Source organism: Buceros rhinoceros, unplaced genomic scaffold, assembly GCF_000710305.1.
Source record: "Buceros rhinoceros silvestris isolate BGI_N320 unplaced genomic scaffold, ASM71030v1 scaffold5382, whole genome shotgun sequence".
Classification (NCBI taxonomy): Eukaryota; Metazoa; Chordata; class Aves; order Bucerotiformes; family Bucerotidae; genus Buceros; species Buceros rhinoceros.
Window position 1 is genome coordinate 73,409 of NW_010400601.1, and position 13,158 is coordinate 86,566.

The 13,158-nt window shown below is 46.1% G+C and overlaps 1 protein-coding gene across 1 annotated transcript in view; it reads left to right on the top strand.

Annotated features, from left to right (window-relative positions):
- The window catches only part of LOC104489731 (extracellular sulfatase Sulf-1), a gene marked incomplete at its 3' end in the record, with an annotated part of 36,861 nt that extends 24,000 nt beyond the window's left edge, over window positions 1-12,861 (top strand). The window contains exons 7-10 of the mRNA XM_010131929.1: window positions 280-408; window positions 657-713; window positions 1,717-1,846; window positions 12,645-12,861. Coding sequence (XP_010130231.1) covers window positions 280-408; window positions 657-713; window positions 1,717-1,846; window positions 12,645-12,861 — 533 coding nt within the window. The remainder of the gene's footprint in view (window positions 1-279; window positions 409-656; window positions 714-1,716; window positions 1,847-12,644) is intronic.
- Between the last annotated feature and the right edge of the window lie 297 nt (window positions 12,862-13,158).

A 13,158-nucleotide genomic window follows, 5' to 3' on the forward strand; every position in this document is an offset into this window, starting at 1 on the left:
ATGGCGTCATGTCCTCACTGTCAGTGGGATGAGAGTAGTGCGGCTACTGCACCTCCTCGTTTCACGGTGCTTAGCTTTTTCTCTGTGTTGACAGTCTGCAGTAGTGGCCTGTCATTCCCAGTTGTAGACTTCAAAGGGGATTTTCTAAACTTAGCACTTCTGTAGAGCTTTACATCTTCAAAGCCCTGATAAGCATTAATTGCCATTTTATTTCCGGGGGAATGTGAAGACTTACATACCGAACACGTGGCAGCTATGACCTTTCCCGTTGACTTGCAGAGTGCCTCAGATCGTTCTGAACATTGATCTCGCTCCAACAATTCTGGATATAGCAGGCCTGGACACACCTCCAGATATGGATGGCAAATCTGTCCTAAAGCTTCTGGACTTGGAGAGGCCAGGAAACAGGTGAGTCCCAGCATTCTTTTTTTTAGCCGGTTCAGAAGCAAACACGTCAGTAAACCAGCAACTGAGTGGAAAAACTAGCCGTGTCATGCCAACAACCACAGCTTTCACATTTGAAGAGTCTCTTAAATAGCCCTTCTATAAAATTGAAGGGATATGTAAGTGGAGAGGTGTTTATTCAAAAATAAGTTGTTAACTCTAGCAGTGCTATAAATAGGTGCTAGCAGTAAATATTATTGTTTTGCTTTCAGGTTTCGAACAAACAAGAGGATGAAAATTTGGCGTGACACATTTCTGGTGGAAAGAGGGTAATTATTAGGGGTGAGAGAGTTTTGGTAGAGGCTGCTTGCTGGGGAAACACTCTCTTGCACATGCCTTCCTTTCTGCTCTCTCCTCTTCCTTTTTATGGTCAGCAAAGCAGTGAATTTTACAAGCAAACTTGCAGGCCTGATTCGTTTCCTCATTTCCCCCTGCTGGCTTGGCAAGCTGCTGTGCTCCCAAATCCCTGCTGCGGAAGGAATTTGGAAGCATGCTTCTCTGGTGGCTCTCCTGTCCTGGACCTCCTCTTTCTCTAACACTGAACTTGCGGCCACTCTATGTCATCATCTGACTCTTTTTCTCATCAGATCTTTGTTTCAAATCCAGCTGTGCAGAATCCTCTTATCAACTGATCTTGTGTTTTCCATCACATATCGGAAGCTAAACTAGCTGCGTTTTTGTTCTACCTAAGAAAAGATTTATGCGTAAATGAGGTTTATGGCTGTAACTGCTCCTCGTTTCACCAGTACCCCTTTACACCCTCTCACCTTGCCAATTACTGCTATGAAAATTTACTCGGGGTAAAAATTTTGTATCAATTTCCTCGTGACAATTTATAGCTCTGCAGATTATGGAATCTGTGTGATGTGTTACAAAACAGTGCATAGAAGAAGATGCATTGTAACATACAAGGTAGAGCCAAGTGAGCACTGAATGAGCGTGGAAGCCCTGCAGTGTCTTCTCAGCCCGGCGACTGCTGCTCCAGTGTGTTTCGCTTTGTGCCGGAGCATGCGTTTGTGTACGAACGGTGCTGAACTGTACCGGTTAGACATGTTTCAGCAGCCCTGCTTTCTCTTTGGGTGATTTCCAGGAAATCACCCGAGCCTTTTGTTCAGTATGTGACCCACGCTGAAGATCAGCAACAGAAATGCGGGGATTTTTTTCCCTGAGTAGACATCAAATCTCCAAGTAGCGTTGCTTTTCCAGTTAAATTAATCATCTCCGGAATTTGAAGAATGTATCTAAAATCTCCAACTTTTTTTTTTTTTAAAGCAAATTTCTACGCAAGAAAGAGGAGCCCAACAAAAACACTCAGCAGTCTAATCAACTACCGAAATATGAGAGAGTAAAGGAGTTATGCCAACAAGCGAGATACCAGACAGCCTGTGAACAGCCAGGACAGGTAAGCTGCGGACGACGGCGGTCTTCTGGGTGCCACAGGGAAATACGGATTTTTCACTATGGGTCGAAAGAAGTGAGGAATGTGGAAGATAGGTAAAAGACCATTGTTCTAAATATCTTCAGAGTAAAGAAAAGGAGACTGGATTTGCTCTAAGAAATGGTCCGATTTAAGGCTTTGGAGGACAGGTCCTTAGTTTGCTGTCTCGGTACAGGGCTTATGGTGGAACTCCTACGCTCGGCTGTCACGGGAGATGAGTACCTTTGATTCGGCTGTTGCCAACTGTGCTAGATAGTTCAGTGATGATGTCGAATACAGGAGAGAGCCTTTCTGAGCAGCAAAAGCCTGTCCACACTGGGCTAATTCAGAGTTGGTGAGGCAAACTGGTTAGTCCTGTGGTCATGCACAGTTTCATTTGCTGGGATGAACAACTGAAGAACACGCTTGGTAATCGTCATGCGTTGTCAGTTACTGAAACACCTTTAACGGAAGAGTCCCCTCACTCAGAAACACTTGTTGTTTAGGGTCACTGTAAGGCCTCAGGCAGCGATACCCATAGACAAGTGTTACTTTTTCATCTCGTACCCTTGATTTCAGCATCACGCCTGACTGATGGGAGGGTCTAGTCACCTGCCCGTAAAATCAGAAGTTCCTGCACCCCTGACTGGTGTGCTTACACCTGCAGCTCTGTAGTGCATGTACAGGGAGGGAAACAAATTAAGAACAAGTGAGTCTGACCCAAATTCTCTTCAAACCGCTCTGAATTAATGCAGTATCACAGAAAGATAAATCTACTAATAAATGAGATGTGTACGGGAGCTGCCTGCCTTGCCACTGACACCACCTCCAACCAGAAGCATGCTGGGGGCCCCAGGCAGCAGCTCACCCTACCCTGCCATCCTCCCCTTTGGTCCCCATCCCCACACACCTCCCCAGAGGAGCGTGAGGTGATCGCTCCCAGGCAGACGCTTGGGCCTTTCCCTCAGATGTTTGCTCAGACTGCTGCAGCCAGCCGTAAGCCTGGCGCTGAAACGTCACCAAGCTGTTCTGAAGGGGGGCATAAAGCCTTTGCTGTGCCCCGCTTCCATCTGCAGCCACTCGTGGTGCTTCGCCCCGGGCAGGCAGGGCTCTGCACAGCAAAGCGGAGGGGAGAGCTCGCTCACTTAGAGAAACCTCCATCCCTGCCTTTCCCCTTCCCACAGGTTAGAGTGCAGCATCACGGTAAACCTCCGTTAATCCCAGACTGGGCTGGAACTCTTCTGGCTGGCACATCCTGGGTCAGGTCCTCTGCCCCAGTTCTCACCTCACACGTGCTCCTTAAATGCGGCCACGTTTGAAGGGATATACACAATATTGCAGCCTCACCCAAGGGCAAAGATTTCAGGAGTTCAAACACTGCTATTGTAAACAGAGATTAAATTTGAAAACCTGAGCATTTTTATAAAAGCTAAAGGACATCAATGGAGTCATTTAGACTGTTAGACGCTAAAATGTTTAGTTTTAAAATACAAAAATATTTTCTTTGCAATTATTTCTTACACTTACTATCTCTTGTGCCAAAATCCAGGCTCGGCATGACTTGACTTTTCCGCATGTGAATAGAAGAGGTTAAGTGTCCTGACCAGATATCACACCTGCAGCAGTAGGAAATGCTGCTCACAGCCCTGTTCTAATCTAATTGCTTCCTTCAAGTAACTAGGCTAATTAGAGAGAAGACAGGCACTTCTTGGAGGAGGCACACAGCAGAACGACAAGTTACAGCAAGGGAAAGTCTGACTAGGTGTGTGAAAAAAATGTTGCCATGGGAGTGATTCCGCACTGGAGCCCAAAGGGGCTGAGAAGGTCCATCCAGGGTCACCTTCAAAACCTAGTAATGTTGTTCCTGCTCTGAGGAGGAGGTTGGAGTAAATGATCACCAGATGTTCCTCCCAGCAATTGCACGTGCTCTTAATTTTTTTCTTGCTTAATACCTGGACTTGAGGAGTTAAAGTTTTCTTCTTCCTCCTCAGTTTCATGACTTGGGAAGTGCTGTTTAGTTTTGTCCCTCTTGTGAGTTACAGGTCACCTGCCCAGATCGTACTTGGATACAGACTGAGTTTTGGCTCCCGCCTTGACCCAGCTGTTGACCTGCACTCACCCATAGCACAGCTGGTCCCGGGTTCACTCCCCCTGCGGAGCCAGCAGCAGCGGGCTGGGATCTCTGCTCAGCTTTGGGCCTTGGGGCAGGCTAGGAGTTTCCTTTGTGGTCCCTCCTTCACATCACGGAGCGTGCTCAGGAAATTATGATGGCAACAGGAGGTTTTCTTTACAGTTTGTATGCCAAATTTGTCACCGGTTTATGTGGTGTAACTTACTGAGGTCAGTAACCTGATTGAGCCCGGTTGGTTTAGTGGTGACTATTTATGGGTTTGCAGGGCTTTTTGTATTTCATTGATACAGCTTCACTGTAATAAGGCACACAGCGTAGAAATACCTATTTATCTGCAACACTGCTACCCCTGCTGTTGTTTTAAAAAGGGAAACAATTGGTGCAAAATTTTAACTAAAACTTGGTTAATTTTCAACAGAGCAGAAATGATAGCTGGTGAACAAATGTTTCTCTTGGATTAATACAGCCTTGTCATGACACAGATCGCCCCTCGGATTTCCCCTGAAATAACCTGGGATGGGAATATATGTTAGTTCAGGAGGTTTAGAGGCAAGCTGCTTTCAAATCCTCTGGCAGGTGATTTTTGTTGAGCTCACTCCATCTTCTCACCCATTAAATTCTTCTGGACACTTAGCAAATACCAAACAAAAGCATGTTAACTGTGTTTTCATTTATACTTTTTTCTTTCTCTCTTCCCTTACCTAGACGTGTAATTAATGAGTTGAGTTAATTCATCGCTATTTTGTCATTTTCTTTCCTCCAGTCTAAGTCATAGGAATTTTCCTGAGGCATTATTTTGACTTCTAGGACTTAACCCTGTTTCCCAGAGCGCAGTTACCTTTTGAGGTCTTGTGGCCGATAGGCCGGGTGTCTCCTCCAGTGTACCACGGTTCGATCCACTCTTTATAACCAGTATCAAATCCTCAGCCAAACCGGCCTCTTTACCCTCTTACAAAAATTACACAAACTACAACCTCACTTTAAAATTCTCCCAACGGGGGAGAAAAGAGCCACCCTCCCACAACAAGGACTGTGGAGCTTTGTGTTTAAAATCTCAGCCCTGAGGTTGGGTGACTCAGCAAGCGAATGCAGACACAGGGCTGTTTGTTTTATGGACACACATCTTCTCCCCGCTGCTCGGCACTACCTGCCGGTTTGGGAACAGCAAAGGTCTGAAACCAGTGATGAGCCGAGGTCTGCTGCCATCGCCAATGAGCGCTGACAGCGGGCAGAGCGGAAAACCCGTCGTGCTGCCCATGTTTGTATGACATGCATGCCCACGAGCTCCAGCCGCGCCAGGCGGGTAGGATGCCATAGCGCTAACCTTCCCCGTGCTCTTTTTTCATGAACTTCAGCTTTAGAGAGGCAGAATACTGTGTTTCCTCCTGAGGAATTGTACCCCAAAACTGCCCTAAAGAAATGATGTTCCATCTGGAGGCTGGACAGTGAGATTTTAGTCAGGTTAGATCTGAATGTATTTTACAGTTGTTTTACATTTAAGGCTTCACAGGTAGCCACTGGAGACATGTCGCTGAATCCAAGCATCTGCTCCGTGGTAAATGTGCAAGATTCTTCTGGGTCTGATCCAGAAACCATATCACGTAGTTTGTACATCTTACTTCTCAGGCATCCTTCACCCTTTAAAAATCTAGCGTAAGAATTTAATTTCATTGTTCCTACTCATACTTATCACATTATTGCAGTCGAAAGCATGTCGTTTGTAGTGCCAAAAGGGTACTTGCCGTCAATCAGCCTACAGGTAATATCATAAAGGAAGTTAGAACGGGGCTTACTAGGTGTAGTCTGGTTTGGCTGAAGTATCTGTGTTCTTATAAGTATCGCAGACCGTACATTTGTAAAGGTCAGCTTTAGGACCAGCTGCAGTGTGTGAATAAAAACACATAAACACAGTAAGAGCTGTCCAGAAGTGTCCGACAGCTGGCCTGCCACTGGCAGCCACCAAAACCCAACTGAAATGATGATGTGGCATATGAATATGGCTCGTGGGTTCTCCCAGCTTCAGAACAGCCTCCTGACACTTGCAGGGGTCGAAGGGTGCTGGTAATCAGCCTGGTTTACCAGAACAACTCTTCAAAGCTGCCTCTTCTTTGCTATCTGCCCCTTCCTGCCACCATTTCTTAGTGATAATTCAGCAGAGCATCCACACGCAGGCTTAACTGGAAGCCTGTGTGTTTGGGACCAGTCATACACTCAAAAGTGAGTACATCCTTTCGTGCCTTCGTGAACAGCTCTTGCAGCTACTGCTCACTTCAGGCCCTGCAGAGTCATCCCTCATCGCCGACATCCCTGCAACTTAGTTGCTCAAGGATTCGTAGGAATTGCTAGACGTTATGATATCTCTTGTTAAAATACCGCTGTCTATGAGTTAAAACCAAATATGAAGATAAATTCCTTTATCTTTAACAGTAATCCTTGAAGGATTCATGGTATTTCATATTTCAGCCTAAATATTTCCCCTTTCAACCTGAATATTTAAGTTCCCTTTTAACACAAGGCAGCTCTTTCCACACTTCACAATTCTTCAAATTTAAGCAATTCTTAATCTGAAGTGCCAGCTCTGTTCTGGATAAAATCCCAGAGGTGTTCCAGTCTGAGGAGATCGCTGGTTTCACGGGTTTCATCTCTTTCAGTGCACGACTGTGCTCAGCGTTTTTACCACCATCTTATCAAGTCTCTGTAACAGACAGACTTCTGGTAGAGTGGCACCTTGAAAAATGGTTTTATGCACCAGAGGTGTTTAAACAGAAAACACAGAGTATGCCAGAATAATTTCTAGCGCTTTCTGTAGCACTCCTTTGACGTTCTGTTTTTGCAGAGTTTCCATTTTTAAATATCCAGTGAAATGCAGCATGAAGTAAGGCAAGTGCAAATGAAATGCATATGACCCAGTAGTAACCAATTATCATCAGTTTTGCTATTTGGCCTTTTCATTGGCTCCTGTTTGTTTGCACCTGAGGGCGGTGGTTTATTGGATAATACCGGAGGTCTGTTCATGTTGAGCTGTAGCTACAGATAAGCTAATAGACTTGGTAGAGAATGCTGTGGGGGTGAAATATTTGGTATCTTGACCGATGTGCTTACCCTTCTAGAGCTGACAATGCAGTCCACGCATTTTTTATAAACTAGAGAACTGCTGTGAGCGTGACACACAAAATCAATCCTGCCTATGTGTCAAGAATGTGGAATTGTGTCGTCTGTAAACTTCCTGGGTTAGTTTCTCTTTCTTCTGTTTCTTAAACTCTGCCAAGTAGCCCAAAGTTGGTAATTTTCATGCAGTTGTTTCTGTTATACAGTGATTAATGTCTTCATTATTTTTTTTCCTCCAGTTCTGTCCCCGTGCATTTATCTGAATGTATTTCCAAAGCCTGTCATACCTTTCCCCTTGTAGTACATCAGTCCTTACAAGACACGTTGCAGTGGTTCGACAGACAGGGAAGCACTCTCCCGGGGCAGGGCTGTCTCTAAATAACCCTGCTGGAATATATGTACACTGATAGGCTCTAGAGCTGTGTGTGATTCAGTAGAAGGTGGTCCAGTTCTGAGGGAGTGGTGCAAAAACTGGGATCTGCGCCAACCCAGTTCCAAAGTGGGGAGGAGATCTTTGTTTGCAAAGATGCAGCAACTCCAAATACCCTGAGCAGAGCTGGCTCACCACCCCTGTTCAACAGCTGTGCTCGCAGGCGGTTCAAGTACTGCTGAGATGTAACAACACCCATTACTGCCTCCAGGAGCTTTTAGGAGCCTCCTTCAGGACCGGGTTCTCGGCTGCTCTGCAGAGGGCATGGCCTTAGCCCGAGAGCGTTCCTCAGTACTCAGGTCCCGTTCAGCAGCAGTAACCCGCTGCTGTCCTGTGCTGTTCACCACAGCCGGTTGCAGGGCGCTCTTCCCTGTGCTGTGAGACGTGGCCACTGTGAAGGGCACAGAGAAAGCAAAACCAGGACACAACCCTAAAGCAGATTCCCTTAACAGTACTACCACATCGGGTCCCCTGCCACTCCGCCAGGGCTGGCTGCTCCCGGCAGAGGGTAATGGTACACACAGACACCACCCAGGACTGCGTCCAGATTTAGATCATACCTCTCAAAACAAGAAAAAAGGGAAATGAGATCTTGAGGACATGTTTAAATTCATGAAGTCTCCCTTTTCGAGCCTTATCCGAACATCCCCTAAGCGGAGCAGTAATACTCAGAGCCAGTCAGACGTTACCAAAATGAAACAGCACGTGTAAAAATATTGCCGCTGTGTTATATTTCCGGTTGCGCGTTCTTCAGGGTTTCATAGCTTTGTGATAAAATCTGACAAGATTTTAACACCAAAGTGTCTACTATAAACACCGGATAATTATGTTTCTTAGAAACCTGTAGCTTGCCTACTGTTAAAACACCTTTCATGAACTGTCCCATTAATTTCCCCCCTCTGTAAGGGGGCAGCAGCCCTCTCAAAGCAGTCTGTTACTTAAACAGAGTTGATTTGAAGTCCTGCTTAAGTGGATATTTACAGCGCAGCACATCACAATGATTCACGATGTATCTATATTTTTATGCCTTAATTATATTCAGTAATGAAATACTTCGGCGTACGTAATTTTAAGGCTGTGGCACAAACTCATTTATCCCAGAAATGGAGTCTCAAGGCAGTTACGACGCCGTTTGCTGTTGTCTTGCTCATGTAGCTGTAAGTCACAGCTGGAGCTCTGCCAGGAGCAATGCAAAGAGCAAAGGCACCAGGCACAAACAATGCCCTTTTAACCAGCCCCTTTGCTTCTCTTTGCCTTTGAAATGACTCTATAAGGGCAAACTTCTACCTCCAGAAGAAGACGCATCATGCCAATGACATCATCCAAGGGAAAGCTCCTGCTGCAGTCCAGTGCTTGCCTCCCCACCGGGAACCAGGCACCAGTGCTTACGTGTTTAAACTTCAAGTCTGGCAGAGATTAGAGCAGTTTGAGCTTGGATAGGATAGGTTAGCTTGGAAGGGACATATAATGATCTGGTCCAACTGTCTCACTCACTCAGGGCTGACCAAAACCTAAAGCATGTTGTTAAGGGCATTGTCCAAACATCTCTTAAGCACTGACAGGCCTGGGGCATCGACCACCTCAGTAGGAACCGTGTTGCTGTATATGACCACCCTCTCTGTAAAGAAATACTTTCTAATGTCCAGTCTAAACTTCCCCTGATTCAGCTTTGAACCATTCACCTGTGTCCTGTCACTGGGTACCAGGGAGAAGAGCTCGGCTTCATCCCCTCCACTTCCCCTCCTCGGGAAGCTGTTGGGAGCAATGAGGTTGCCCTTCAGCCTCCTTTTCTCCAAACCAGACAAACCCAAATCCTCAGCTGCCCCTCGTAGGATGCTCAGTCCTTTTACACCTTTACCTCTCATAAGCTGTCTCTGCAATTTGCTGCTGGGTCAGGGAGGGATGTGGGAAGAGCTGGGAGCCTGCCAGGGCTGCAAACACGTGTGCAGAGCAGACCCTGCTCAGCTCAGGGTGGCCGTAAACCAGCAAAGCCCCTCACAGGGGAGTAGTCCCGCCAGCTCTCAGGTGAGGAGGTTCAGGACTCTGTTGGCGGGGTGGTAGTAAAGATTCTCTTCTACGTTTGTTTCCCTCCTGAAGCTAAACTGAGGCAGGAGGAAAACTGGAGGTGGGGAGCTGAGGTGAGAGGGAAATAGCTGCTGCAGGGTAGGTGATGACATGAGGTGAAGGAAGGAAAAGACAAGTCAGTGACAAGGGAAAAGGCTGTCTGACACAGGTTAAGTTCCACAACATGACCGGAACCACGTAACAGCTTGTTGCAGGCAAATGGCAGGGTCCTGCTTTTTCTCTGCTATTAGTTTTTGTTTTTTCATTCTGAGTTAGTCCACCTTTCTCCTACTGAGGAGAGAAAAAATCAACGTAGGGGTCCCTATGTCAGCATGCAGGGCCTATCCTGTATTCCTATGGCAACAGTGAACTGTAGGTTGACTTAGGTGTTGTGTGAACCACCACCGTGAGAAGGAAGATAAACATGGGGAAAATAAGAAAACATATAAAAATTAAAATTTAATGAAGGTACATTTAGTTTGCGCATATGCTAATGTTTTTTTTATATTGATGGAGAAATGGAGACCCAGAAAACTAGTAGTCCTGGACTTCAAAGAATAATTGGTATTCATAGAGGGAAGGAAGGCAGAAAAGAGGGGAGGGGAGAGGAACAAGCAATGCATCCGTCAGAATCTTCTTTTATGTGCATTAATGCATTTTATAGATCTAAAGATGAGCAGAAGGGCCATTATGACTTACTGCATAATGCGTGCTCAGTGCCCGATTACACTGGCATGGGCAGGGGTTCAGGAAAGTTACACTAAAAATTCCATCTTAAAATTCTGAAGCATCTTTATAACTTTTTTATATAACATCTTTATACTTTTTAAAGTAAAATTTAAAAAAAAAAAAAAGAACTGAATCACATTTAATCCCTGTTTTAAACAGAGAACTATTACTGGCTTGTACTAAACACAGAGAGTCTTGTTCCAATGTTAGTCATAATACCGTTAAAAATTATCTAAACGGTTCTTGAAGGTGCTCCTGGAACCTCCTGCTATAATTAGCGGTAGACAAAGAGAATACTTATTTTACTGTAAAATGGTGCTTTTGAGACTCATTAAAAATGAGTGCCGTATGTTTATAACTGTAACATGTTCCTGATGAGCACAGGAAATCTAGTGGTGCGGGCAGTCCTTACGCTGTCACCACCTTCTCTTGCTGGGGTAGGGAGAGCGCACGTGCTGTTGCGGCATAAAACCCTGCAAAGCCTCACAGTTCTCGGACACCTTTACTGGTAGAGCCTCACCTTGCAGTTTCTGGAGCAGCCATCAGAGTTGTGCGAGTCCATGGCCTTTCAGACCAGCTTTACCATTCGGGGATCAGTCACGCCACTCCACAGCAAGGTCTCTGAGCGCGGGATCCATCCTTCAGATCAGCCCACATGTGAGGCCAGGGGGTGCTCTCACAATCCCCCGGTTCAGAGCCACGCCAGCTCACTCCTCAGGTTATCAGATCAGCAGATCTACCCCAGGCTGAGTTTCCTTTCTTTCCGTTCTGCAGTCAGCTTGTTGGCACCCCCAAGTGAGTCCAGAGCAGCCACGGGTTAATGGAAGAGACTTACCGACATGTATGCTCCGATATTAGCGTCCCTTTCAAAAATGAAGCTGGGGGCCCCGTTAGGACCAGCATCTAACTGACTTGCTATTATTAATGAGCCAGGAAAAAGCCACGCTACTGAGTCACGGGAACCAAAAAAAGAACACGGTACAGGGAAACTTAGCGGAACCTGCAGCTCCGCGGTTCCAGGGATTGATAGCGTTATCGTGTTCTCCACTCTGCAGCCAAACCCAATTGCTTTGTATTCAAACACTGATCATTGTGGCTTAGGTTGCACAAATGAACAAAACTCGCTGAGAAACAGTTGTTTGTGGTTGTATCAAAATTGTAAACAATGCTGTTTGGAGATCTCCCTATTGTTACTTGGGCTACAACGGACTTTAAATCTTCACAAGCTTCTTAGCTCGTGTGGGGTGTTGGGAGTGCCAGGCTCTGGGCAAGGGCAGAGGAGCTCTGATCTGTCTGCACCTACCCATGTCTCTAAAAAAAATGACATTTAGCTTTTTTAAGGCAGTTTGGTGTTGAAAGGATATTAAAGTCCCAGTTGGTTTTTCATGTGAGACGTGAAGACAGTGGATTCCACCGGAAGAATCCACCTGGAATCTTCCATCTGGTTCAGTGGTGTTGATAATCAAGTCAGACAGATACTGCACAGGCAAGCTGAAAAGGCTCCAGGCCGCACCTTTTCATCCCAAATCTGATACAAATCTCAAGACTTAGGTATCCAAAGACGTTTACCCAAGCTAATTTGTGTACCGGCCCTGAGGTTCTTCCCCTCGCTCGCACCTGCTGGGTGTAGGGAGGCTGGCCGGGGCTTCTCCTTTCTCACGTAAAAACATCAAGAGCCAGCAATGTTTGCAGGTCTGAGTGGCCTGGTTTGCAGGGGCATGTCTTAGGGTGCAGGTCCTACCTCTGGCCGTTGGTAAGGAGATAAATTGCGTGTTGTTAGTGGTTCATGTATTTCTCTATAAACCACATCCACGATTTGTCCCTCTCTTTCCAAGGAACCCTAGAATTGAACCAGTTCTTCCTCTTCTGTGGGGATTTTTTATTTTCCTCTGAATCGTGTTAGAAATTTCAAGTCACAGAACAAAGAAATAAAGTTTGTTTTTCAAAGAAAAGTAAAGAGTTGGTGAAAACAGCCCTGACAGCTGTACTCCATGGCTCGGTAAATTAAGGCTTGTTACTCGTTCCTTTCAGGGATGTGTTTAGTCTAGATACTCGTGATTTATATATCCTTTTTGGCTGGGTTGGGGTTTTTCATGCAGATTTGCAGTGATTTCATTCAAGCTTATGTTTGCCTAGCATGAGAGAGACATTGAGAAGAATGTGAGTGAATTAAGTTCCTAAAACATTTCCCTTCTCAGTTTGTTATTTAAGGGAGTGGTTAATTTTTGAGTGAATTTCCCTGCTCTGTTTTACAGTCTACCCGAAAACAGCGAGGGTTTGGAAGGCTGCTGGTAAATTGTCTTTGTTTCTCTCTCACACAGAAGTGGCAGTGCATGGAGGATGCTTCTGGCAAACTTCGGATCCACAAGTGTAAGGTGTCTAGTGACATACTTGCCATCAGAAAAAGGACCCGCAGCGTACACTCCCGGGGATACGGTGGTAAAGACAAACACTGCAGCTGTGGAGACACCGATTACCGGAACAGCAGGACCCAGAGGAAGAATCAAAGACAGTTCTTGAGAAACCCTAGTGTGCAAAGTAAGTATTGTGTGATCTCTGAGGCGAAGGGCAGGGGGAGATGGCCAGGGCAGTGTCAGCTTACCAGCGTGCTCTTCCTTTCACCGCCTGTCTAATGAATACACCCGTAATTGGCATAATTGCCTCTATAACAACAGCGGTAACAACACCAGCAGCATTTAATCCTTTGGATCGCCGTGGGGATGTCTCTAGGCGGGTGGTTGTGGTGATGGTGGTGGCAGCGGTGGGGATGGTGGCGGTGATGCTCTGGTGCCACCTACCGCGCTGCCCGGACCCGACCAGCGGCCGTTCCCGGTG